The 27,975-nt window shown below is 41.5% G+C and overlaps 1 protein-coding gene across 8 annotated transcripts in view; it reads right to left on the bottom strand.

Moving 5' to 3' along the window:
- The window catches only part of RYR3 (ryanodine receptor 3), a 1,008,486-nt gene that overhangs the window by 57,613 nt on the left and 922,898 nt on the right, over window positions 1-27,975 (bottom strand). For all 8 annotated transcript variants that reach the window (XM_077464742.1, XM_077464741.1, XM_077464740.1 and 5 more), the window contains 5 exons: window positions 26,072-26,130; window positions 19,727-19,898; window positions 17,684-17,770; window positions 16,909-17,115; window positions 11,177-11,307 (listed from right to left, as the gene is read on the bottom strand). In XM_077464742.1, coding sequence (XP_077320868.1) covers window positions 11,177-11,307; window positions 16,909-17,115; window positions 17,684-17,770; window positions 19,727-19,898; window positions 26,072-26,130 — 656 coding nt within the window. The remainder of the gene's footprint in view (window positions 1-11,176; window positions 11,308-16,908; window positions 17,116-17,683; window positions 17,771-19,726; window positions 19,899-26,071; window positions 26,131-27,975) is intronic.

The following is a 27,975-nucleotide window of genomic DNA, read 5'->3' on the forward strand; positions in this document are numbered from 1 at the left end:
GAATTTGAACGGCAGACCATTCACTTCCTGGGTCTGGTAATATCAACAGAGGGAATAGAGATGGATCCTCAAAAGGTTTCAGCCATTTTATCCTGGCCACCTCCAACTGATAAAAAAGGGGTACAGCGCTTCATTGGATTCTCTAATTTTTACAGGAAGTTTATCAAAAACGTTTCCAGTGTTATAGCCCCCATCACGCAACTCACCAGCAAACAAAACTGTTTTCGATGGTCTATCGAGGCCCAAGCTGCGTTCGATAAACTAAAAGGATTATTCACATCGGCCCCCATACTCAAACACCCTGATTCTGCTCTACCTTACACTCTGGAAGTGGACGCTTCGGAGAGCGCTGTAGGTGCCATTCTGTCCCAACGCCAAGGGCCTAAATCATTAATGCATCCTGTAGCGTTCTTTTCCAAAAAACTAAATACATCAGAAAGGAACTACGATGTGGGAGATCGGGAACTTCTAGCAATCAAACTGGCTTTAGAAGAATGGCGGTACCTTCTTGAGGGGGCAACACATCCAGTATTGATTTTTACAGATCATAACAATTTGGAATATCTCAGAACAGCTAAGCGTCTCAGGCCCCGGCAGGCAAGATGGGCTCTTTTCTTCTCCCGTTTTAATTTTCACATAACCTACAGACCAGGATCCAAGAATAGTAAACCCGACGCATTATCCCGCATGTTCTCTGAAACTGAAGCCTCATCCCCTCCAGACACTATTTTGCAAGCTGGAAACTCCCTATTAACACAAACCAGTTTTCTATCACAGGTTCGGCAGTCGTCTCGAGGTGCATCAGTTCCTCCAGGTATGAACCTCCAAGAAAAAGACGGTCTTTTCTGGCGAGGAAGCAAATTATTCATCCCTCAAAACCTTCGCACCTCCGTTCTCAAGGTTTGTCATGACTATCCCCTGGCGGGTCACTTCGGGGGTCACAAGACGACAAATTTAGTTCAAAGGCATTTCTGGTGGCCAAACCTCGCGAAAGACTGCAGGAACTATGTTAGCTCTTGTTCAACCTGCCTCCGGAATAAAAACAGCAAAAATAAAGCCTGGGGATTATTGAGGCCATTACCTATCCCTGAAAGACCATGGGATAAGATCGCAATGGACTTTATTGTTGAGCTTCCCCCCTCTGAAGGATTTTCCTCTATCTTCGTGGTGGTGGATCGCTTTTCCAAAATGGCACACTTTATTCCCATGAAGGGAACTCCATCTGCAACCGAGACAGCCAGAGTATTCATTAGAGAAATTGTCAGACTCCATGGAATTCCCGGTGATATTGTCTCTGATCGTGGAGTCCAATTCACGTCAAAATTTTGGAAATCATTGTGTGAAACTCTGGGTATCAAGTTAAATTTCTCTTCAGCTTACCATCCCCAAACAAACGGGCAGACCGAACGCACTAATCAAACCTTGGAACAATATTTACGTTGTTTCACTTCTTTTTCTCAGGAGGATTGGGCTTCGTTACTACCCTTAGCAGAATTTGCATTTAATAACTCTACTCATTCTGCCACAAACCAGTCACCATTTTATTCTAACTATGGTTTTCATCCTTCCTTCTTGCCAACGTCCTTACCGGATTCTCCTATACCAGCTGTCCAGGATAGGCTGAATTTCTTTGTTATCAACAATCAGGTACTTAAAGAAACCCTTTCTAAGGCTCAGGAGGACGATAAAAAAATTTTTGACAGGAAGAGAAGGGGAGAATTGGATTTAAAAATCGGTGATCGTGTATGGCTGTCAACCGCAAACCTGAAACTGGTGTGTCCCTCTAAAAAATTGGGACCCAGATATTTGGGGCCTTTTCCAATTAAGAAGAAAATTAATTTGGTAGCCTATGAACTTGAACTTCTCGGCTCATTTAAAATCCATCCTGTATTTCACACTTCTCTACTTAAACCTGATGTACCCAATTCCTTTCCAGATCGGGAGTTATGCTCTCCAGAAGCTATATTGATAGATGGGGAGGAGGAGTTTGAGATCGAATCCATTTTGGATTACAGGAAGCGCCAAGGACAAAACCAATACTTGATTAAGTGGAAAGGCTTTGGCCCCGAAGAAAATTCCTGGGAACCCGAAGCAAATCTTCATGCCCAGAGGCTTATACGGGCTTTTCATCGCTCTCAAAGGTCGGTTCAAAGGGGCACCCGGAGGCTGCCCTTAAGGGGGGGGCACTGTCAGGGAACTCACCGTACGTATGCCCGTCCCCGTATAGCAGCAGTTCCCGTTCGTTCCAGGCGCTATGCGCGGTGTCCCCGTCAGAGGCGTACGAGTTCCAGAACGAACGGACGTATGCTAAACCGAACACGTGGATGTACGCCAATCCGAACACGCGAAAACACCCGCGCAAACTGAACGGATGTACGTCTTCACGCACGGACGGCCACTTCCACCAATCCTGGCTCACTTCCCTCTATATAAACAGGGTCCTGGCCTGACACCAGTGCTGGATCGTCTTCAGCTGTTCCTGTAAGACCTGATCGTTGCTCCTGTGACCTTGCTCCTGAGACCTCGCTCCTGTGACCTTGCTCCCATGATCTTGTTCCTGTGACCCGTTCCTGATACCCACTCTTGGATTCCCCGTGTTGCTATCTCCTGGACTACCTCTGACCCCGGCTTGGACTTTCGACTTTGGCTTGTCTCCTGATTCGGTACCTTGTTTGCTCGCACGTTACCAGACCCCTTGCTTGTTCCTGATTACGCACCTGTCTCTTGTTATTGTACCGCATTGCCTGCCAGTTGCCGATCCTGCCTGTTCCAGACACGTATTGCTCCCTGCACACCTGCTGATCTTCCGGTGCCTGCCTACGTAACCAGTCTACACCTCTTCTACCGTGAGGACCCAGCATCTCCAAGGCCTTCTACTTCCATCTGCAGGCACCTGCACCCTTTCGTGTCCTCACGCTCCCTGTTCCCATCTCCAGGGGCGTGGTGACCGGAACCGCGCGAGAGGCCACCCTCAGCAGTCTGACTCCGCTGTAAGGTACGTGACACCAGGCCATTTTACGGCACTGCACTACTTTAACTGACTATTGCGCAGTAATGCAATGCTGTACCCAAATACAATTTATTTCCTTTTTTTCCACAAATAGAGCTTTCTTTTGGTAGTAATTGATCACGCCTGCGTTTTTTTTTTGCGCTATAAACAAAAAACAACTGATCTGCTCTGTGCAATAGCATCACACAGAGAAGCTCAAATCTCCCCTTTTGGGGTCTCCTGTTAGCGCTCTTGGCTCCTCATCTTCTATGTGTGTCACCATAGGAAGCCACTTCCTATGGGGACACACATGTGGGCTTGCTCCTGAGCCAGGCTGTGTTCTTCTAATGACACACACAGCGCAGCTCGCCCTGCCTGCCTTACCCTGCCTCCTGTTCTTTGCTCACTGGATTTGACTGACAGTGGCAGGAGCAAATGGCTCATACTGCTCTCAGCCAAGCCCATGGGAAAGCAGAGAGAAGAGGGAAGACCAGCAGACAGACAGGGCTGGATCAATATGGGAGGGGGAGAAAATACTTAGGGGGAGGGGGAGAAATAGGCACTCAAAGGTTTTTAACTTAATCCTCAAAATACATTGAGGCTAAGTTCACCTTTTTTTTCTCGATTCATTAAATTTGACCTAAGCACATATAACTATAGTATTTTCTTATTTCTCTCCAAAGCCCTAAGTCTCGTGTCTTTCTGCTGTTTCATTCCTCTTTTATCAGCATGATAACTTCTGACAAGTTCTCAGAGACAGGAGATAATACCAGCCTGAAATTTGTGTTGGGATGGGTGCTTATAAATAGATTAGTAGAGAGCTTGTCTTGTCACAGCACAGCTCTGAAAGTATCTTTGTTTCTCTGCCTATGTGGAGTAGGGGTGTATACCTCTCTTCCAATCAGCTGTCACACAGTGTATGCCAAGAATACACTCCCAGTGCTGAATGAGGAAGTAAAAATTCTAACACCATGTAAGAATTCTAAAGAATATAGCAAGCTAAAGATAGCAGATATAGATGTAAAATGTATGTAGAGAGATTGGTTTCATCCCTGTGTATCATCTGAGGCTGTTCACTTCACTGGGTATAGGAGAGGGTTTACATCCACTTCAATGTACATCAGATGCAGAAAAATAAAAGCTTTCTTTGATTTTGAAAACAAGGCCTTACCTTAGCCCTTGCTGTATTTCTTAGAAAGCTTCATCACTTGCTGGTATGTAGAATTGGGATGGAGAAACCAGTAAGACACAGGAAGGAGTCTACCAGCTGACCTTATTAGCACACACCCTTCACCCACCTACTATATTTTTTTTTGGTGGGGGGGCTTTTTCACTTTCATCTGATGATCCTGCCAGTAAGTCTGTTATTTTTAAACTTACTTTGACAGAGAAAACTCATACCTCCTAATTTTTGAACTTCAGAATGAGGGACACTTGAGGGAGGAAGCAACCGATGGTGCTCTACATGCACTGAGACAAAAGTGGATGTGGTCAAACGCCTAACAGTGGGAGGGGCTTAATGGACGTGGTTAAACAAAACCCAGGCTTGCTTGCACCTATAAAATATGCTTTGATTGCTGTGCCACAAGAAAGAGTCTCACAGACACATACAAACCCCAGCACAATCATTTTAAAAAAAAGAATAAAAAGTTTCCAATACAAATGGTTTTGCATAAACTGTGCATTTCACAAAGTGTGGAAGGATTCAGAAATGCATTACGTACAGAGTGCAGTGTTCAGGTCTGCACTATGTACAGAGTGCAGAGTTCAAGAGTGCGCTATGTACAGAGTGCAGGGTTACATAGTTACATAGTAGGAGAGGTTGAAAAAAGACACAAGTCCATCAAGTCCAACCTATGTGTGTGATTATATGTCAGTATTACATTGTATATCCCTGTGTGTTGTGGTCGTTCAGGTGCTTATCTAATCGTTTTTAAAACTAGACCAGCGAGACCAGAGGGCGCCCTCTAACAAAAGTGATGACAGAAACGCGTCAGCGCGTTGCTATGTAGCTGTCTACAGAGTCAGCTTATCCTCGTCTGTCCTTCCCGGGAACACCACGGGAGCGGTGAGAGGTTAGAGGTGAATGCATGACTAACATAGTATTGATGTTATCTGCTCTTATACTATGCAAACATTGTGAGTGTTTTTTTTGTGAGATAATTTTAAATTAATAAGTAATTGTTGTACTGGATTACGCTATGTGGAATTTTTTTATCTATTGCTTGCAATGTGCAAAATACAGATGAAAAGTGTCCAGTGAACAGCGATTATCCCTTTGATTGATAAGCGTGTTAATCAGCAGGGTCTGGTAAGTTGATTACCTACAGGGCTGTGGCACAAGTGGTGTGGTGATGGAGACTTGGGATCGCTGCTAATATTTTTTTTCCAGGATCATCTAGTTTATACTCACCTGCCTTTTCTTAATGGACTTTCACTGAGTGGATCACCATTTGATACTTTGTTTAAGTGAACTCTTATGCCGCGTACACACGACCGGACTTTTTGACAGCAAAGGTCCGACGGAACGAGTCCGTCGGACAATTCGATCTTGTGTGGGCTCCATCGGACCTTTGCTTGCCAAAAATCCGGCGGACTTTAGAAATAGAACATGTTTTAAATTTTTCCACTGGAACTCCGCTGGACCTAGAAATCCATTTGTGTGTATGCTAGTCCGACGGACAAAAAACGACGCTAGGGCATCTATTGGCTACTGGCTATGAACTTCCTTATTCTAGTCCAGTCGTACGTCATCACGTTCGAATCCGTCGGACTTTGGTGTGATTGTGTGTGGCCAAGTCCGTTCATTCGGAAAGTCCGCCGGAACTCCACCAAAAGTCCGTCAGAAAGACCGTCGGACCTAGTCCCTCGAAAAGTCCGGCCGTGTGTACTAGTGTGTATTAAGCAATTTCATTGATATTTTTTAATATTTGCTTTTTTTGCACTAGAGCTGCTAATGTTTTAGAAATTTTTCGTTGCCATATATTTGATACCCCCAGTATTATTTTCCCCTTAGCTTCGTCCCCTTGGAGCTCTACCCATAAGGATTCCACCTCTTCCCTAGCTCCTTTAATGATGTCATCTCTCACATTCACTTGTACATTATTCTTGATATATAGGCATACCCCTCCCCCTTTTTGTATGTACATAGTGCAGGATACAGGAGTGTGCTATGTACAGAGTGCAGGATTCAGGAGTGCACTACATACAGAGTGCAGGGTTATAGAGTGTGCAATGTACAGAGTGCAGGGTTCAGGAGTACAGACGTATAGTGTGTTAGGTAGAGTGCAGGGTCTAGAGTATGTTATGCACAGGGTTCAAGGGCAGCAGGTACAGAGTGCAGTCATCCATCCACATCTCACTATTGCACCCCCCCCTCTGCAGAAAAAAATCTGGGGAGGGGAACAGACAACTGATCCCGACACTTTGCATCTTTGTCCAAGCCAGTAATGTTTGAATGTTGGCTATTTGGTTATGCACTAATTGTTTGACAGAGGGGTGGGTCTGGGTAGCAGTTCTGCCCATACCCGACATCACACTGTCGATTTGATAACTGAAGTCTCTCTTCCTGACTGCACAGTGCACATCCAGCCGGTTTGTCCACCAATCCCTGGCTGTACTGGATGTTCACACTGCTGCGGGTCCTATTAAGCCAGAACTTAACATGCAATGAACAAAATTATGCGAGACAAAGCCCCTGTATGGCAGGGCAGCGGGACAGAGCTGTGAATGCGGCAAAGTCCTGCCCAATCCGGGACTGTTGAGAGGTATAAAAACTGTCCAGCAAAAGTAGCAGTTAGAGGGTTGAGACAAACCATTTGACACTGACAGGGATGCTTACAATGGCCATCTTATATTAAAGTGGATTTTCACCTTCACACCAGCTGAGATCGTTTTCTCTTCTGATATCACTCGGTCTCGCACCAACATGTTTTGATGTGATGTCATAAATAGCCTGGCAGCTGTTCTGGGTTCACTTGGTGCACCTACCCATGAAATGCCGATAGGGCTGCCCCTTCTCCTTTTTTAAATGAAAGGCAAAAGGGGGAGGGGCTGGGCAATCTTTTTAGAAAAAAAGTAAATAAAGAAACAAAAAGTATGTAGAGGACTGGAGGAGGGATGGAGCAGAGGGATAAAGTTTTGGAAGGTGAAGATTTGCTTTATTTATGTAAAACCTTTATCCCAAAAAAAAATATTAGCAGGAGTTTGGCTTTAATTTGTTAGTCCAGTCCATATAAATCTGATTGCATCTAACACTACCCTCTACCCTTTGAAAATGCCATTCAAAGGAGTCACTGCTGCAGATGGCTTGTAGTTCTCAATGAACTGCGAGGGCGCTGATGAGCGCCCCAATAGTTCATTGACACTTCTTACAGCTTTCTAAGTGAAAGTCCATAAGAAGGTATGGCTAAGAAACCTGTAGACAGTGTCTGCAGGAGCCTGACATTGCACCCGTGAGCCACTGATCACCTATGCCCGTGATGGCGAACCTTGGCACCCCAGATGTTTTGGAACTACATTTCCCATGATGCTCATACACTCTGCAGTATAGCCGAGCATCATGGGAAATGTAGTTGAAAAACATCTGGGGTGCCAAGGTTTGCCATCATTGACCTATGCAATGCTCTGTAGGCTCCTGAGAAAAAAAATATTATACGCACATTTTTTACCTGCAAAAACTGCATTTATTTTTTTTCAATAAAGGTGAACTTAGCCCTTAAGATATTGCTCCACAAGCCTTTTCATCTTGCCACTTGCTGGTTGTAGGTAATTTTTTATTTGTGGTAAAACTTTCAGGTGCTGAGGACAACAAAATCTGACGTATAAATGAAATCATGTGAATTAACATAACACAGAATTTCTCTTTTTAACACAGTGAAACCCTTAAAATAACTTTCATGTTTCAGGAAACCTTTGCTAAATTATTATCTCTAAAACACACTAGCTCAGTTGAGTTGTAAAAATGTAATAATCAATATATTAATAAAGAATCGGTCATTCTTATTGCATTTGACACCCACAGCAGCTCACTGTAAGACAAAATAATTTTCAGTAATAATCATCATATGAAACAAATAGTAATAATGGCCAGAGAAAGTTGTAGTGTACACAGACAGTGAAAGTTGTACTGTCCCTTACATTGGTGTCACTTTACACCATTTTCTGTTATACAGTAATACAGTAGTGTCATTCCTCTACCCCCCTCTGCAAAGGATAGTGAAGGATCAACAGCAGAGTCATAAGCTCATGTCTTTGCTCAATTTGCTCTCTCCACCTATCAGGATCTTATCTTTTTCTGAGACACTGAACAGGAATAAGCATGTATATTTGGAACGTCAAAGTGAAGTAATCCCTCATCCTCTATGCACTTATTTCAGATCAGGGGCCGAGAAATTGCAGAAACCATTGGATGGGGGAACTGGTCATTTCAGAAGGCGGGGGACAGCAATGGCAGTCTCCATATTTCCTAAGTACAGGTTTCCTTTAAAACATACATGATGCAAGATATTGCAAAATTACATAATTTTTTCCCCATGCCTTAAAAGAATTATATGGTATAGCCCAAGCTCTCAATTGCCTAAGGTAAGTAGAAAAGCACTTAAATGAATAAAGAATGAATATGTACAAAAATGAATACAGTGAGTACAACAGATGAATAAAATATTACTTAGCAGCAATGGACCGAAACAACTGCAGTATGTCAGTAATCAAAGTGTGGGTGGGGGTTAGTACAATAAATAACCCAGTAACAAAAAAATTGTTAGGCAATAAGTAGAATTACATAAAGCAAATTAGGTTTTCTAAGAAAATATCTTGGTTTTGTTTTATTTTGCGTTTTAAAGGGTTTAAAACTGCAGCCACATTTAAAAAAAAGTAATAAACTTCACACCCTCCTTTCCCCATTACGAATTTATAGCAGCAATGGGATAAGCTAGCTGCTAGTAATACTTTCCAGACTTGAAACATGGATGAACACTCCTATCATTGGCCTTGGCCCATTTTGATAAGAGGACTGCTGACCCTTCAATGATTACAGTGCAGGTATAATGATGTCAGCAAGAGGAGGTGCGACAGTAGGACTGGCTGGAAATTGACATTAGCAGCTTCAGCGTATCTGTCATCTCATCTGGAAATAACAGGAAGGAAGATTGCAGGACTGTAGATTCTTCATCGGTGAAGTGGAGAGACAACTTTAATTAAATGCAATGTACTTAGGCTTTAATTGAGCTATTACTCCATTTCTCAATTTCTCCTTTCTAATAAATGTATTCAACCTCAGTTTAATAATTTTGGCCTTTGAAGCGATCATTGTGCAATACATTTGCCAAATGCCAAACAAGCCACAGGTGAAACCACCTCAAAATGTTTTTCCTAAAAGGTATTCTTATGAATGAACTAACAAGTCCCGTCTGCCACCACTGCAGATGGCTTGTAGTTCTCAATGAACTGCAAGGGTGCCGATAAGCACCATATTAGTTAATGCCCTAGTATTAAAGTACTCTTATTCTATGAGTATTTGAAATGTGTACATAATAACCATTTGGAATATTGGAAGGATATTCAGCACTGACACATAAAAATCAAAAAAATATAAACCAGCTGCAAGCTAGCACTCCAGGTCAATTCAAATAATACCGAAGATGAACATAAATAGTATAAAAGTGCAGCACAATTCAAAAAGCATTCATAAAAAGTTCATAAGAAATAAATAGAGAGTCCTCTATACATATAAGAGAATACTAGTAGGTGCATGTAACAACAGCACAAATCATATTACATGCGGTGAAAAACAGAAGATCAGAAGATCCGGTGATAGTGATCCCTCCACCACAGGTAAAGATGGCCTCTCACCTCATGTAATCGACCTGAAACAGGTCACACAGCAGTAAGCAGATCACCAGGTATTATACACCCTCTCCAGTCACCGTCCTCAGATCCACACTCAATATTAATAAATCCCCCGCAGAAATAAAAGAGAGGAAAAGGGATCTAATGTTCTCTGTATTAAAACTTTTAATAAATAAAAAGCAAGGAGATATACTCACATTTAGCCACACTCAGATCCGAGTGCTGGCGCATTCACATGTAATAATAACAAATTAACAAAATGGCGGGTGACGTCATGTGTGGCACCTGACCCCCGTATGTGTTACGTCCGTAGGCGGGACTTCCTCAGCGTAGGGCAGGATACACACAGACGGCCCGCGTTTTTTATATATTGTCATAGAAACCGTCAATCAGCAAATCAGGTTCCCGGATACAGCGGCCGAATCACCGTTCATATCACATGAAGAAAACCTCATTAAATACCAAGGGGAACCATTAACTGAGACGGAATAATAATTTCAGGTCGATTACATGAAGTGAGAGGCCATCTTTACCTGTGATAGAGGGATCACTATCACCGGATCTTCTGATCTTCTGTTTTCCATCATACGCAATATGATTTGTGCTGTTGTCACATGCACCTACTAGGATTCCCTTATATGTATAGAGGACTCTCTATTGATTTCTTATAAACTTTTTGTGTATGCTTTTTGAATTGCGCTGCACTGTTATACTATTTATGTTCATAATAACCATTTAACAGGCCATTTAACAGAATTGTCTAATTTAGTTATTTATTTATTTTACATTCAAGTCCTTCCTCAAATCCTAATGAACGGAATCATAATTTAAGAGCAGCTAACTGTATATAGAAGTTGTGATTGATTCAAAAGACCATTAATACTAATTCAAGTGGTGGTAAAAGTTATATATTCTTTACCTTAATGTATTCTCTGCATTAAGCTAAAAAATGTCCCAGTATTTGTATGCCTCTCCATCACTTTATGCAGCACTGTGCTCATCTGTAGCGGCCCTGCCCTCTCTCTCTCTCTGCATTCACCGGACAGAGAGGCAGCAGCAGGAGCTATTGGCCTTCTACGCAGACAAGGAGCAGCAAAGTATTGCCAGTGGGGGGACCCCAGAAGATGAGGTTCAGGGCCACTCTGTGTAAAACCATTGCACAGAGAAGGTAAGTTATTTATAAACTAACTATGAAAAAAACTAAATTTAAGAATTACAACCTCTTAAACTAATTTGTGGGGAAAAAAAAAGATTATTTACTGCATAGCAGAAATTAAGCATATTTACTATAAAATCATAATAATGCCATATGTATATCATAATATTAGAGCATCTTACGGAGTATTGATGACAAGGCGATCCCATTGCCCCTTAATGTCATCGTCTGAGGGCTGCTCTGTGATGTATAGGCCGTCAAACTCCACATTGCGAGCTATTTCCTTCTCACGTTTAAATACCACCAGAGGAACCTTTTGGAAGATAATGGAAAGAAATGTGTTATTAACCACTTCAGTACAGGGCACTTAAACACCTTCCTGCCCAGACCAATTTTGAGCTTTCAGCGCTGTCGCACTTTGAATGACAATTGTGCGGTCATGCTACACTGTACCCAAATGAAATTTTTATCATTTTTTTTCCCACAAATAGAGCTTTCTTTTGGTGGTATTTGATCACCTCTACGGTTTTTATTTTTTGCGCTACAAATAAAAAAATACCGAAAATTTTGAAAAAAAAAATGTTTTTTTTTTGTTTCAGTTTCAAAACTTTGTAAATAAGTACGTTTTCTCCTTCACTGATGGGCACTGATGGGGCTAAACTGATGGGCACTGATAAGGCGGCACTGATGGGCACCAATGATGTGGCACCAATGAAGTGGCACTGATGAGGTGGCATTGATGGACACTGATATGTGGCACTGATAGGCGGCACTGATAGGCGGCACTGATGGGCGACACGGATGGGCGACACGGATGGGCGACACGGATGGACACTGATAGGTGGCACAAATTGGCACTGATAGCTGGCACGGATTGGCATGGATGGGCGGCACAGATGGGCATGGATAGGCGGCACAGATGGGCATGGATAGGCGGCACAGATGGGCATGGGTGGGCACTGATAGGCGGCACAGGTGGGCACTCATAGGCGGCACAGGTGGGCACTCATAGGCGGCACAGGTGGGCACTCATAGGTGGCATTGGTGTTATACTGTACTAATGGATGCCAATCAGTGCCAAACAATAATGCATGCCAATCAGTGATGCCCATTGTGGGCACTGATTGGCATCCATTATGGGCACTGATTGGCATCCATTGTGCTGACTGGCATCCCTGGTGGTCTAGGGAGGATTACCTTTTCCCTGTGGTCTGGTGGTGTCCCTGGTGGTCAAGTGTGGGCATCCTCGGGGGGGGGCTGTGCTGATAATCGATCAGCACAGACCCCCCCTGTCAGAGGAGCAGCCGATCGGCTCTCCTCTACTCGCGTCTGACAGACGCGAGTGAGGAAGAGCCGATCACCGGCTCTTCCCATTTACACTGTGATCAGCCGTGATTGGACACGGCTGATCACGTGGTAAAGAGTCTCCGTCGGAGACTCTTTACCGAAATCGTAGTTGCCGGGTGTCAGACTGACACCCCGCAACAACGATCGCCGTTGGGGCGCGCAGCGGCTCATAATCCTGATCACGTCATATGACGTCCGATCAGGATTATGAAACCACTTTGCCACCGTCAATTGCCTATAGGGCGGGCGGCAAATGGTTAAGTATCTGGTTATTCTTAAGATAAAGAACAAAACCAAACTCCATAAAAGCCACCCCATTAGACATAATCAAAGCAACCAAGTTTGACACAGTTCTCACTCTAGGCCAAGCACCTCAGACACATTTCACCCTCACTGGATTTATTCATAGAGGTTGGATGAGCTCTTTCTTAAAGAGGAAGTAAATCCTGATGGGTTTACTTCCTCTTTCATTCCCTGCAAAGGCAAAGCATAATGGACTACTATGCATCGCATAGTAGTCCATTATGTGTCACTTACCTGACACAGGAGCCAGCGATGCCACTGCTGTCACCTGTAGTCTGGTGCATCCATCTTCTCGGTGGGGTCTCGCTGCTCCGCCGCTGTCATTCGGTGAAGCCGCGATGACGTCACTCCCGCACATGCGCACGGGAGCCAACACGCGCGGCATTTTCGTCGTTGACGATGCCGCGTTCAGTGCGCCTGCGCGCCGCTGTCTATGGCGCATGAGCCGTAGACAGCAGTGCCTGTCTTTCGGCAAATATCTCCTAAACCGTGTAGGTTTAGGAGATATTTCTTGGACCTACATGTAAGCCTTAATCTAGGCTTACCTGTAGGTCAAAGTGTGTTGTAAGGGTTTACAACCACTTTAACCGTCACTCAGAGCGATAGAGGACCAGAGAAACATGCTTGGGACATGGAGAAATGCAATCTCTATCTAGTTATTTCTATTATCATTTCACATCCTCTTTCAGAATCAGGTTATAAGTCTTTACTTCATTACTATTGTCTCTCTTGCTCTTTATTGTAATATCATGTAAAAATAGTGATGGTGAAATAAGTTTAATGACTATTTATATTTTTCTTAATGTTGGTGAGAAGGCCTGGTTCGCAGTCTCCGCTCTAATTCACCCCAAAGGTGTTCTATCCAGTTGAGTTCCTCCACCCAAAACTCGCTCATTAATGTCTTTATAGATCTTACTTTGTGCACTGATCCAAATCATTTGGTGGTGGGGGGATTATGGTGTGGGGTTGTTTTTCAGGGGGTTGTGCACAAACAAGGTCCATAAAGTCATAGATAAGCGAGTTTGGGGTGGAGAAACTTGACTGGCCTTCACTCAAGTCCTGAACTCAACCCAACAGAACACCTTTGGGATGAATTAGAGCAGAGACTGTGAGCCAGGCCTTCTCGCCAACATCAGTGCCTGACCTCACAAATGCTCTTCTGGAAGAATGGTCAAAAATTCCCATAACACACTCCTAAACCCTGTGGACAGCCTTCCCAGAAAAGTAGAAGCTGTTATAGCTACAAGGGGTGGGCCAACTCAATATTGAACTCTACGAACAAAGACCGGGATGCCATTAAAGTTAATTTTCGTGTAAAGGCAGTTAAATGTCCCAATACTTTTGGTAATATAGTGTGTGTATATATATATATATATATATATATATATATATATATATATATATATATACACATGAGGGGTCTTCAAAATATTACCTAAAAGTGGCTCTTAGTCTTTACTTAAGCTAGTAACCTTTCACTTCTGTAAACTGTAAACTTCTGAACATTTTGGTTCGTTTTGTATAGAGTGGTAAGGGATTCGATTTTTTTTTTATTGTTGTTTGTGTCACCCCTGGGGAGGTTCACCTTCTCCAGTTGTCCTGGTGACTATTTTTACTAACCATGAAAGTGAGGGAAAATCCAAAATCTTTGTCACGAGAACAGGAATAGAGAGGAAATCTTCTACTGAGATACTTCTAAAGCATGACAACAATGGGAAGATTTTACTCATTTTAACATGTCTACCATATAGGAAATAAAAGGAAATCTCTGGAAACTGACACGTCGCAAAAAAAAAAAAACATGACACAAGCTCTAACCGTTCTATACTCCATCCCAAAAAAAAGGTTTTAGCTTTTGATATGTTTTAGACTTTAGCTCAGTGAGGTGTGCTAACAATTTCCAGCAGTATCCACATATAAAATGTTATGTTTAGTCTTACTACCTTGAAACAGGTGATGCTGCTCTCTCTTCTGTACTTTATTGCATTTTAGCTTGTTATTCTGCTTTGTTGCAATACAGAAAGCTGCTAGAGACACAGGGCTAACCAAATGTCCCCATGGGACTTGTCACCCCCTACAGCCAACCCCTCCTTTTCTTTCTGTATGGTCTTCCATGGTTCACAGCTCTCTCCTCTCCACCTCACATTCTGGCCACTGATAAGGCACAGAAGACAGCTATTGCCAGAAGTTATACACTAATTTGATCCTTGCCAGTTTAAAAAAAATGCTTGGAAACAAATTTTGAAAGCCAATCAAGCAACCAATGGGGACAAAGTGTTTTCCTTTATAGGTGATCTTCAATCAAACTGTCATCTCCCCTCCTCCCCCCCCCTTTGTTGCGGCCCTAACTTTATTGGGGTAATGTCGCCCAACATGTGTGGTCGAACACAGTTTATGGTATTTCCTGTCAGTTGGTACGGTTACTTGGGTCCTAAAAGACTTAGCGGTGTAATGTTGCCCCACAGGTGTGGGTGGACAGTGTTTAAAGTGGTACCAGGTGGTTGGTACAGTTACTTGGTGCTCGAGTCCTGAAAGACTGAGCAGATGGTTTAGTTAAAGTTTTAATGGTGATATTGGTCTGTGTGTTTAATGGTATGGTACATTGAAGGTTAAAGGTTATCATATTTGTTTTAAAACCCAAATAAAGGGAAGCGGCCATAATTTTCCACACTCCAGTTTTATGATTTTCTTTACCATCATGTTTGATCAGATGGTGATGGTGGGGTGGGGTGAAATCAGGTTGGCTGTTTGTGGGGTTGTACAGTCCCATGTAAACTCTGCTGAAGATAAGACATGTGCACACTGAAATATTTCATTTCGGAATTTCATTTTCGTCCAAAAAATACATTTATTTAGTTACTCCAGAAATTAGTTTCTATTTATCTTGTTTTTCGTTAAAAATTGCATTCGTCCGAAAATCCAAATTAATTAAGGTTGAATCTGTCATTGAAGACTTATGGTGTCTGTCGAATGTTCAAAGAAGATTCGATGGAGCAGCTAAACTTTATGACTCCATATAGTTTAGCTGCTCCGTCGAATCTTCTTAGAACTTTTGATAGACACCATAAGCCAAAGATTCAACGTTTGTATGTTTATCGCTGCATTGTCGAATCTTTGTCGTTCATGTTGAATGTATATAGTTCAAACAGGAAATGGACTGGTGATAGTGATCGCCGATCAGACAGGTAACAAGATAGAGATTCTATATAGATTCTATATACCCTAATAATAACCCCCCCCACAACATGGGCAGCCTCTGAGGCTATCACAACTCTAGCAACACTAGTATCACTATCAAGTTTATAACACAATAGCAGCAGATTATTATGAAAAAGTTAAGTTGAACTGTAGCTTGCTTAACTATTGTTCTGCTGCTGTGCTTATGCTTAATTGCTAAATAATTCAGGTTCTCTGACAAACGGAACAGCTAAGATTGACTGTCTTCTGAAATTATTCAGTTTGTGTGTCTCTCTCTGCTAGCAATCGTAAGTGAAACTAAGTTGGCTGTACGTGTGTACTTAGTTCTATCTTTTTTACTGCTCCTCCTCTTTGGTTACAATCAGCCAATAACATTCAACATCATCGTTATTTTTATTTTACTTTCCCCACCCAATTCCAGCAGCGATCTTTTCTCTCTATGTCGAATATTTTCTCTCTATGTCAAATCTTTTCTCTCTATGTCAAATCTTTTCTCTCTATGTACAATAATCCTGGACTAATAGAGTTAAGGTTAGGTTAGGCACATTCGACCACAGGTTCGATAGACACAGATTGTTATTGTCAGTGTCATGTCGAATCTCCTATCTATATCGAACTGTTGTCACAACAAAAACTAAAAGCATTTGTTTTTCGGATCTTTTGTTTTTCGGATTCTGCACTTTAAATACCTGAAATTTGGACAAAAATGCATTCGGACGAAAACGAACGCACATGTCTACTGAGGATCAACCTTAGTCTGACTTTAGACCTCTGTGATTACACTGAGTGATATCTTACAGTGTGTGTAAAGTTTTCATAGAATGTTTTTATGCTGATTATGTAAGAAATTGTATTTGTCCTATCATCAGAGTTTTGAGGTATCAGGCTTGTAAAGTATGTCCATGCTTACGTTAGTATAAGGTTAGTAATAAATATTTTTTCCATAATGTTTAAGATTAGAAACTAGCCAGGTATATCTGTAAAATGTTGTTTTTGTCAGTGATAAATATAAATTCATCTGATGCAATATGTCAGTTAGAGCCTCACAACATCTTTTAAGTATTACCTTAAGACAGTAATATCCAATAACACAGAGGAAAGAAATTATGGTGTGAATAACAGCCAGGATTCGCAATGTTGGAGCCATGTAGCCAGTGGATTCCTGTAGAACAAAGTAAACGGCTCCCTCCTCTGCTTCCTCCTCTTCTTCCTGATATGTGTTCCAGAGATTTGGTTCATTATCTGTGTCATCACTGGCTGGTTCCTCCGTTACCTAACAATACAGAGGAATATCTAATGATAGCAAGTAGTATTTGAGCACTACCTAATAGGTTTTTTAAGTGCTTGAACAGTATACTGCTTTAAATTTATCACATGTGGCTACTGTATGTCAAGGTTAATGTAGCAATGATATTATTTACCATTATCAGCATCCTGACTAGCTTTATTACTTCTATTAACTTTTTTCCTTATTCATACTTCATATCATTTATTTCCTGATATATCAGTCCAAGGACAGTACAAGCTTCAGTATTTTGGAACTACAAAAAAGTTATTTTTTCTCTGTTTAACCTTTCTAGCACATGGATTGGCAGCAAAGCGACATAATGAGCAGTGTATGGGCTGACTGAGAAAGAATAAAGCACAACTGAGCTTCAGTGTGATACTGACGATGAAAGCTCGTCTTGAGAAGAGACACTGAGATGTATGCCTTTATAAAAGTCTTTTCTCACTAGAGGACAATAGAATAAGAAATATGAGAAAAAGATTCTGTCCTTAAAGTGCGTTCACTGAAGATCACTCTACAGCACAGATACTGTATGTCATATCAAAGGCATTACCTTGTAGAACAATAAAATGAAGTTAATGGCAAATGCAACAAACAGAGCAAGGAATCGTAGATTGTAGAAATTTCTTGCCAGATAATTCTGAAAGGAAAGAGAATAAAGAGGATTAAAGAATAAAAGATATGTCTTAGATTCATATTCAGCTTTAAAGTATTCTACATGTTTTTACTGTGCTCCCTCAGGGAATTTTTTTTCAATGGTCATTTATTTTAAAAATAAGTAAGTGATTCAAGTTTTTATGAAAAAGTTAGACTGAAATATTCCCTTTGATTAAATAAATTATTGCCAAGACATGGACATAGGTCACTGAAAATCTGATGAATCCAAAGCACATACAGACTATGAAACTAGGAGATAGAAAGAGGTAGGGTGAGAGAAACAGTTTTTTACTTTGGTAACAATTACATTTAGCAGGTGGTAGCCAATGTTATTTGATGCATTTCAAGCTGAATTTTAAAACAGATATATATATATATATATATATATATATATATATTTATTTTTTATATAATGAATGTTTATTAAGTTTACAAAAAATACAAAGAATTTGTATATGCAACAAAAATCACAAATAAGTATAAACAAACTCCACATCTTATTTACTTAACTATAATAACTCCACCAAATGCATAATGTATACTGCAATTGCATGCAAAGGGCAGGTATATAATACAGTAAAGGCACTTAAAGCGGCTCTTCAGTCATTTTATTCATGCCCTTGTTGTTTTAACTTTGGATAGTAAAACATTTTTGTTCTGCCAGTAAATACCTTATACAGCCCACTTCCTTTTTCTTATCTGGTCAATAGCCTAGGCTTTTGACATCATGTACAGCTCTCTCTCTCTCCCACTCTCCTGAGAGTTTGCCAGGAAGTAGGGGGGGGGGGATTAATCATAAGAGGGCCAATGGGAGCTGCAGGGCTGCAGAGCTTGAGGTATGCCCCTGTGTGTCTGTATAAATCCAGGAAGTGAACAGGCAGCAGCTTCAGCTGCCCACAGTTAAAATGGCTGCAGCCAGACTTAGTGGAGGGAGATTTCTGCAGCATATTTAGCAAGTACAGAATTACAGTATATATAAAAAAATATGCAAAGTGGTTGGAGGGAAGCTTCAGAATGGTAAAGATATTTTTATTACAAATTATGTGAGCAGACTGCAGTTCCTCTTTAAGTTCTCCACCCATCCCCACACCAACGTCAGCACGTAGGACACACTGATTGTTTCCAGAATCTGGGGATCAGGGATTTGGCGGTGTTTAGTAAGTGTGGAGTGACACTCTTCTTATATATTTTAGCCGATGAAGGGGCCCCATGGAAAAGGAAATGTAAGGGAGGGAACCCTATGGGACAGAGGGTCGTTTTCTGGATCCATGCGGTGATTGCCTCCCAAAAGGCCATAATCATGGGACATGTCCACCATAGGTGAAGAAGTGTGCCCCACTGGTTGCACCCCCTCCAGCAGTGAACATCGGCCACTGGAGATATCTGGGCGACCAGACAGGATGGGGCTCTGTACCATCTACTAAGAAATGTATAGGCTGTTTTTTTGGACTCAAGAGCTAACAAAAGAAGTATGTGTTAATTTGATCATCCTTTGAATCCGTGGAGGACTGAAATCCTGTCCTAGTTCTCTCTCCCATTCTCAGATATAATAGGGGGCAGATATGGTTTGTGAGCTAAGCACAAGTTTGTACATTTGTGACAGTAAGTGTTTGGATTCCAGGAGGTAAAACTGTTTTTTGATATATTAAAGCAGATAAGAACATCAATGCTTGTTCCTGATTGATTGTTGTGGGAAGCACCTCCACATATACATCTGCTTTTATGGAAAGGTACTTTTAAACATATAAGTTATAATTAAATTATTAAATTAAATATTAAAATATAATATATAATTACATTTCGGTACAAATGTTTATATTTATAGATTGCTCTATTCTTCCTGAGCTTTTGTTATGAAAAAAACACATTTATATTACATTTTATTCGAATTTAAACTATAAATGTTAAGGAGATGCAAATGTTGAATGAATGTTCTTACTAGCATTTTGGTTTGGTAGATTTCTAATCCTGCCAGGAAATTTGCCATAAATGCTTCAGGTTTTTCTTTTTTCTGTCCACGTCTCCTCTTCTTTCTTGGTTCTGTTTTGCTTTCCAATAACTCAGACTGTTCCTCAGTTTTAGCTTTGTCCTTTTTCTCACCATCCTCCATGCTGCAAATAGAAAGTTGTCACTGATAGCAAAAAGCTTATCTAATTTTAATAACTGCCTTAGTCACTCCAAGCACAGGATACATGGTCAGCTTAGCATAATCAATCACTAAGTTGCTGCCACCACATGTTTTAATGGAAATAGAGCATTCACAGCATCTGCTTTACCAATTTTGAGCTTTAAGAAAAGATCTGTGACACTTGCTGCACACAAAGTTTATAATATGGTAGTTACTAATATGCATGCAAGTTACTTACTAGGGGGAGAAACTCTGAATCAAAGATGGAAAAGTCTGGTGGTCCTAGTAGATTACATGCAATGCCAAACTGCAGCAAGAAAGGCTAGAAGGCTATTATAATGCATTAAAAAGGGTATTTATGCAAGAGATAAAAGTATAATTCTACCACTTTATAAAACTCTGGTTAGGCCACATATTGAGTATGCGGTCCAGTTTTGGTCAGCAGTCCTCAGGAAGGATGTGCTGGAACTGGAGAAAGTCCAGCCTGTGTTTTTTTTTTTTCCGTACGATTACGGTCATCAGCTACAGCCGGCAGCAGTAATCATTGTATTCTGATGGTGAATCTGATGGTGAATCTGTTGATGGGGGAATCAAGTAATTTTCCATGCTTCAACCCATGGTTGAAGGAAAGAAAATTGATTAATGTATGACTAGCCTTAATTGAAGCTGCTGATGGGTGGGATTAAAGAAAATCTGTTACTGTGTCTGAATAGGCAAAACTCAGCTTTGCTTTAAAGCTAGCCATATTACAGCCTTGACACTGCAAATAAATATAATAGGAGGGCTGAAATGCTTGTTCTCTTGGAGCAAATGCAGCTCTACTCTATGCTCTCTTCAGCACTGGTCATAGAAACAAAAGTGCAGGCATTTGGTCACAGGAGACCTGCTGGGGAGAATCAGAACTTAGACTGATTGATCCTCCTTTATTAGAGATCACATAACATTAAAAGCCTATGTTTTTAGTTTAGTGAGCAGCAATGGAAAGGAAAGGCATGCATTTTCTCTTCTGTAAACATCTATATTAAGCCATCAAGACTGTTAATATACTCTTAGGTAGACATTTGAGTAGAATGTATTTTTGTTGACAAAAGAGGCCACCCTGCAGAGTAACCCTGCACAGTAATGGGCCAGTATAGAGGTCCAGGAGGATGCAGGCTTTAGCCACTGCTAAATTTGGATACTATGAATGCTTGCTTCATGATAGTACCTTATAAAGCAGTATAAACAAGGCTAAGGACAACAGCCTTATGATATTCCTCTTTAAAGACAAGGCAGCTATGGTGGGGAGCATTGCAAAACCATTTTCCTTGGCGTGTAGGCTAATATTATTATTATTATAACACAGGATTTATATAGAGCCAACAGCTTGCACATCACATTACAATATAAAACAAGACAGTACAGGTACAATACAAATTAAGAAAAGGGGGTTAAGAAAGCACTGCTCATGAGAGCTTACAATTTAACAATTTATTTTAGAAGCAGCAATTTCATCATGATGGAAAAACACAACCTGTTTTGGTTACTGGAACATTTTAAATGTATTTCTTTTTATACATATGGGATGAGTTGGAAGCTGGGGTGGCCCATCTCAAGATGTACTGTATATGGTGAGAACAGCTAAGATCATACCTATCTATGTGTCTTATCACATTTTAACAAATGTTTACCTGCATATTTATGAGAATCTGTTGATTCCTATGGGCCTTGAACTTTGTTTTTTAAAAGGTACTGCAACCCACTGCAGATATTTTAACATGCACCATTGAAAAGGAGGAATGTTGACTTATTTGTAAATTCCATATCTCAGAGTACAGTATAGTAAATCATTTCAGCCCCTTCCATGCAGGGCAGGCTTTGTTAGCAGTTTGCTTGCTCAGCGTGGGATCTTGCAGCTGATCCCCGCTGAGCAGGCTGATGGTTGGTCCATGTCTTCCCTGTCTTCCCTGCTAATGCAGAGTTGACACAGAAAGAGCCTTCTTTATGGGCGGTCAAACCGTCTACCTGTTTACTCCCAACTGCCGTCCAATTCAATTCCAATAAAATTTGCTAGACAGAAGGGGAATTCCCATTTGTTTGTTTTTAGCAGACCGGATCGGATAGGATGCCGGTGGGTGTAAATGGACACATGTCTATTTACACCCGTCACTTCACAGAGGTCAATGGTGGATCCGATCGGGTTTTGCCTGAAAAACGAACAGGCGGACCTGATTAGTCCACTCATGTAAAAGGGGCTTTATTCATACATCATGCATTATGAGCTCATACCTTCAGGTGATTGGACACTGGCATACTTTTGAGAATAGCAAGCATTGCAGGGTAGAGAAGGAGAGTTAGAAAAGGCGACCTGTGTTCTGTTGTGTACTTCATGATATATACAGTAGAGGACTATTTAATATGTTTCTGAAATATTGATGCCACTGAGCCTTGTGGTCCTGTGTGCGCATAAAATTCCATAAATATCAGCTAGGCACTGTATTTTAGCATGGCCTGAGGAAGATGCATGCATGCTCCATAACACGTAGCAATACCTATACACTGCCACATCATCTTGGATTGATGTAATTTTTGCTTCCGCGCTGTTCATATTCTCCAGGCTGATTTCAGATGTTTTCCGGGTCCCTGGCCGATGTCTCCAGCTCCACATACAGAGCAAGTGGCTGTGGGTTTCCCATATAGCGGGATCCCTAGGACCAGGAAGTCAGCAGTGTCATATTATTGAGTGAGTTCTGTACCAATTGTCCAATAAAAGCATTTGTTTCCCTTTTTCCTCTTTTTGGTCATCCACCTGAGGCGGAGCTCTGAGCTCTGAGTGGTGGAATTTTAGCACCAAGTTTGAAAAGTTTGCATGTGAAATGAATATATTTCAAACATGGCCCCATTTACATGATAACAGTCAGAGATACAGAGATAGAAAAAAGAAAGAACTGCGCTAACCACGAATACCCAAAGTGAGTAGGGTATATATATGTGCCAGACCCACAATATGGGTCTTAATATCTTAATGTCTCTAAGACCACCTCCAAACTATAGTGCAAACCATATGCAAATGAGTGCAATTTAGATACAAAAACAAACCATAAATGCGTGTCAATGATGTAAATTCCCCAAACACAATATGAGTATATCAAACTCAGTGCATATACCCCTAAAAAATAAATAAATAATAAAAAATAGAATATGAAAAAATGTTTGCAATTTTTTTCTTTACATAAATAAACTATCGAAAAAAAAGTTGTATTTAGAGACACTCTATATAATGTCCATATAGTCATATATCAAAAAATAATAGTAGAATGTCCATATAGTAAACGAACACCAGTGAAGTAAAACTTCAAGTGAAGTACAGCAGTGAGGAACAAAATTCAAACAGCTGAGTTGTAAGTACACAAATTAAAAATCTTCTCCAGAGATATAATGTGCTTTTCCCATCACCGAATGAGTGAATTGGCTCCTTACCAGATCCAAGCGACCCCCCGTTACAGAGGGTCACCACAGGCGACAGTAGTCAAAGGATATCCGGATAGCGATTCCTCCTCAGGCGATCCCGAATCTTTCACGCGATAGGGTTATGGCTGTTATTCCACATATCACTCCCAACTCAACGTGGTATCACATAGGGAAAAACACAGGCTCCAGATAGTGTAAAACCAAAAGACTTTAATTTGCAAAAACGAACGTATACACTTACATAAAAGACTTTAAAAGCAGGTTCAAAACAGAAGCGTGCACCGGCCGGATGCACGCCAACGCAGAGACCGACCCGTCCTTCCTGGTCCAAAAAGAACGAACACGACTGGGGTGACGTCAACACGTTCGCACCGCCCTACGCGTTTCGTAATAATTTACGTCGTCCAGGGGCACAGGCGGCGTGCGACGTCACCCCTTTTATAACCATCAACTTAGCCAAGCCTCGCTTTGGGTCAGCGGCCATCTTAGATGTCACTTAAGCATTAGGAATCACTGACCATAGGCCAAGCCTCACTATCAATCACGGACGTCAGACGTGCGCATCCGCAACGAACGTCCTATGATTGTTGACCATACCTCGTTTCCGTACGAACGTCGTATGGTCACAAACCAAGCCTCACTTCAAGGTAATGACCCTATTGGGAGAAAGACGTGGCAAATGCCCTCATTTTAAGATACCCTTCCTATGTATCTTAAAATGAGGGCATTTGCCACGTCTTTCTCCCAATAGGGTCATTACCTGGAAGTGAGGCTTGGTTTGTGACCATACGACGTTCGTACGGAAACGAGGTATGGTCAACAATCATAGGACGTTCGTTGCGGATGCGCACGTCTGACGTCCGTGATTGATAGTGAGGCTTGGCCTATGGTCAGTGATTCCTAATGCTTAAGTGACATCTAAGATGGCCGCTGACCCAAAGCGAGGCTTGGCTAAGTTGATGGTTATAAAAGGGGTGACGTCGCACGCCGCCCGTGCCCCTGGACGACGTAAATTATTACGAAACGCGTAGGGCGGTGCGAACGTGTTGACGTCACCCCAGTCGTGTTCGTTCTTTTTGGACCAGGAAGGACGGGTCGGTCTCTGCGTTGGCGTGCATCCGGCCGGTGCACGCTTCTGTTTTGAACCTGCTTTTAAAGTCTTTTATGTAAGTGTATACGTTCGTTTTTGCAAATTAAAGTCTTTTGGTTTTACACTATCTGGAGCCTGTGTTTTTCCCTATGTGATACCACGTTGAGTTGGGAGTGATATGTGGAATAACAGCCATAACCCTATCGCGTGAAAGATTCGGGATCGCCTGAGGAGGAATCGCTATCCGGATATCCTTTGACTACTGTCGCCTGTGGTGACCCTCTGTAACGGGGGGTCGCTTGGATCTGGTAAGGAGCCAATTCACTCATTCGGTGATGGGAAAAGCACATTATATCTCTGGAGAAGATTTTTAATTTGTGTACTTACAACTCAGCTGTTTGAATTTTGTTCCTCACTGCTGTACTTCACTTGAAGTTTTACTTCACTGGTGTTCGTTTACTATATGGACATTCTACTATTATTTTTTGATATATGACTATATGGACATTATATAGAGTGTCTCTAAATACAACTTTTTTTTCGATAGTTTATTTATGTAAAGAAAAAAATTGCAAACATTTTTTCATATTCTATTTTTTATTATTTATTTATTTTTTAGGGGTATATGCACTGAGTTTGATATACTCATATTGTGTTTGGGGAATTTACATCATTGACACGCATTTATGGTTTGTTTTTGTATCTAAATTGCACTCATTTGCATATGGTTTGCACTATAGTTTGGAGGTGGTCTTAGAGACATTAAGATATTAAGACCCATATTGTGGGTCTGGCACATATATATACCCTACTCACTTTGGGTATTCGTGGTTAGCGCAGTTCTTTCTTTTTTCTATTTCTGTTTGGTGTATTCTTGGTATACATTTGAATTGCAGCTTCCGTTCAATACCATTTGTATTCCGTAGCGCAGTTTTTTCCCTTTTTTAGAGATACAGAGATACCTGTCCACAATGCTGGACTGCATATAAAGTCCAGCCTTTACCCATCACAGTGAGAATATCCCAAACAGGTCTTTAGGAACTGGGTTTCATAGTGATGGACCATGGCCCTGTACTGTATAGCACCCTGCCTCTAGCTTATTAAAGTAAGCGTCCATGCAGGATCCAGTGCACCAATCCAGATACACTGCTTCTGTGTAAGCATTAGATGATAGTGAGGGTTAATTGAAGAATTCCAAGAAAATAACAAATAAAAAATAATAAACTAGTGAAGCTCATTTATCCATGAAGGAGAAGAGGTACATTACTTCAGACACTACCAATAAAACTCACTGAGTGGAGTATGGGGTTATAGGGGAAGCCCCCCAGGGGGTGTGCCCTCAAAAGTTTGCCAGTATCCAATCGCCTGAAGGTATGAACCTATAATCCATAGTGTATGAATAAGTTGCCTTTGTCTTGTAATGTATGATTAGGATACAATGTTTTTTTTTTCTTGCAGGTGCCTTCTTATGCAAAATAATGAGCCATAACTGTAGGGTAGTTTGGACAGTTATGGATAACTGAATATATGCAGCTTACTTTTATAAATAATTTTAAGAGCCTGAAGTAATGTATTGTTATAGAAGGGTGACAAAGTAGACATTTCAGAGAACTTACTCAGCCTTCTCCGATTCAGCTTTTGAGTTGTCCTCATGTTCTTTAGCAAGTTCTGCTTCCTGCAACCACAAAGTAAGAATCTTATTGAATATTCATGTTATTTTATAACCACAATAAGAATTACATTAACATGGGTATTGGAGCATGTTGAAGATCCTTTAGTTACTTTGGTCCTGCAGACTAGAGCAGTTTTGCAGCTAAATGAATTAGTTGAAACAAGATTTTTCTAGTGATAACAGAAACCTTTTTCACAGTTCTTTTCTGCAGTAATTCCTTTCACACTTTTTATTTAATGATAAGCTCTATTTTTAGAACTGTTTAATGTTCACCATGGTAAAATTTGATATAAGCGTAATGGAGCTAGAGCAGCTGGTTATACCTGCACACATGCAAAACTGCTGCCAACCATAAATTCTGTAGACAGCTTAAAGATAATTTAAGGTCTGAGATGTGTCATTCTGTATAATTCTTGCTTGTCAAACTGTAGATTTTCCCACAGTCTCATTTGTCCCCACCATTACTAAATTTCCAGACAATGACACGTGTACGGTATATGTCCAGGACATATAGCCAAACATACACTACAGTATATGAGTGTACAAACTTTTCATTTATCTCCCAGAAATAACCTTCTGTTTTACGTAGCGCCTGCTCTACTTCACTGTCTAGTTCTGAAACTACTCTGCTTATGAACAGCCCTAAAGGGTCCAGTTTTTAATCCACGTTACCACGTTATAACAATGTATCCATCAATTGTGCTGGTGCACTGTAGACTATCCTAACTAGTTTTCAATAATACAGCTGACCTTAGGAGGGCAGAAGTTCTACCAAGAGCAGTGACTTATGGTCATGTATCATTTCTCCAGTGTACAGTATCACCAGAGTGAGAGGACCAACCACCTTCTTTTGCTTACCAATTGTAGGAACTCATACAAAGAAGGAATGGTTCCCTTACCAATGTAATAGGGGAACAACTCTCTATGGTAACAAATACTTTCTTGTGCTGTATATCACTGTCTTTGTATCCTTGATAATCCCTACATGCCAAGATAATCACATGTAACACATTTTTAAATAGTCACAATTATGCCCAGCGTTCCTCTTTACTAATAACAGTAAATAACTGTTAAAAAATTGATGTTTTTGTTACAGTTGTGGTGAACTTGTGAATTACATTGGCTTTTAATAGAGGTATTATTGAATAAAAGTAGCTGATAGTACATTTCCGCATACAATAAGACTGTTTTAATAAACAAAGTATAATGGCAGCCGCTAGTGAAACTGTAAGGCCGCGTACACACGCGCGGACTGTTTGCCCAACCTTGTTCGTCAAACAGTTTCGGCAAACAGTCCGCTCAAAATTTGCATGAGCGGACTTGCCCACACACGAGCGGACTGTTTGACCGAACTGTTTGGCAAACAGTTCGCTCAACTTTTGAAATGAACGGACTCGCCCACGTAAGGAGGAGGCAAATCCGCCCATTTCGAGCGCGTGTACAGGTAGGCGGGGCCCGCGAAGGAGACGTCGCGGGCTCCGCCGCCTGGAATGGGCTTAAAGGGGAACCCCAACGCCGAAAAAAATCGGCGTGGGGGTTCCCCCAAAGTCCACACCAGACCCTTGTCCGAGCACGCTACCCGGCCGGCCAGGAAAGGGGGGCGAGCGAGCGCGCCCCCCTCCTGAGCCGTACCAGGCCGCGTGCCCTCAACATGGGGGGGTGCCTTGGGGAAGGGGGGGCCGCGCGGCCCCCCCACCCCAAAGCACCTTGTCCCCATGTTGATGAGGACAAGGGCCTCTTCCCGACAACCCTGGCCGTTGGTTGTCGGGGTCTGCGGGCGGGGGGCTTATCGGAATCCGGGAGCCCCCTTTAAGAAGGGGGCTCCCGGATACCGGCCCCCCACCCTAT

The sequence above is a fragment of the Lithobates pipiens genome, unplaced genomic scaffold, assembly GCF_037356315.1.
Source record: "Lithobates pipiens isolate NorthernLeopardFrog02 unplaced genomic scaffold, aLitPip1_a1.2 Scaffold_30, whole genome shotgun sequence".
NCBI lineage: Eukaryota > Metazoa > Chordata > Amphibia > Anura > Ranidae > Lithobates > Lithobates pipiens.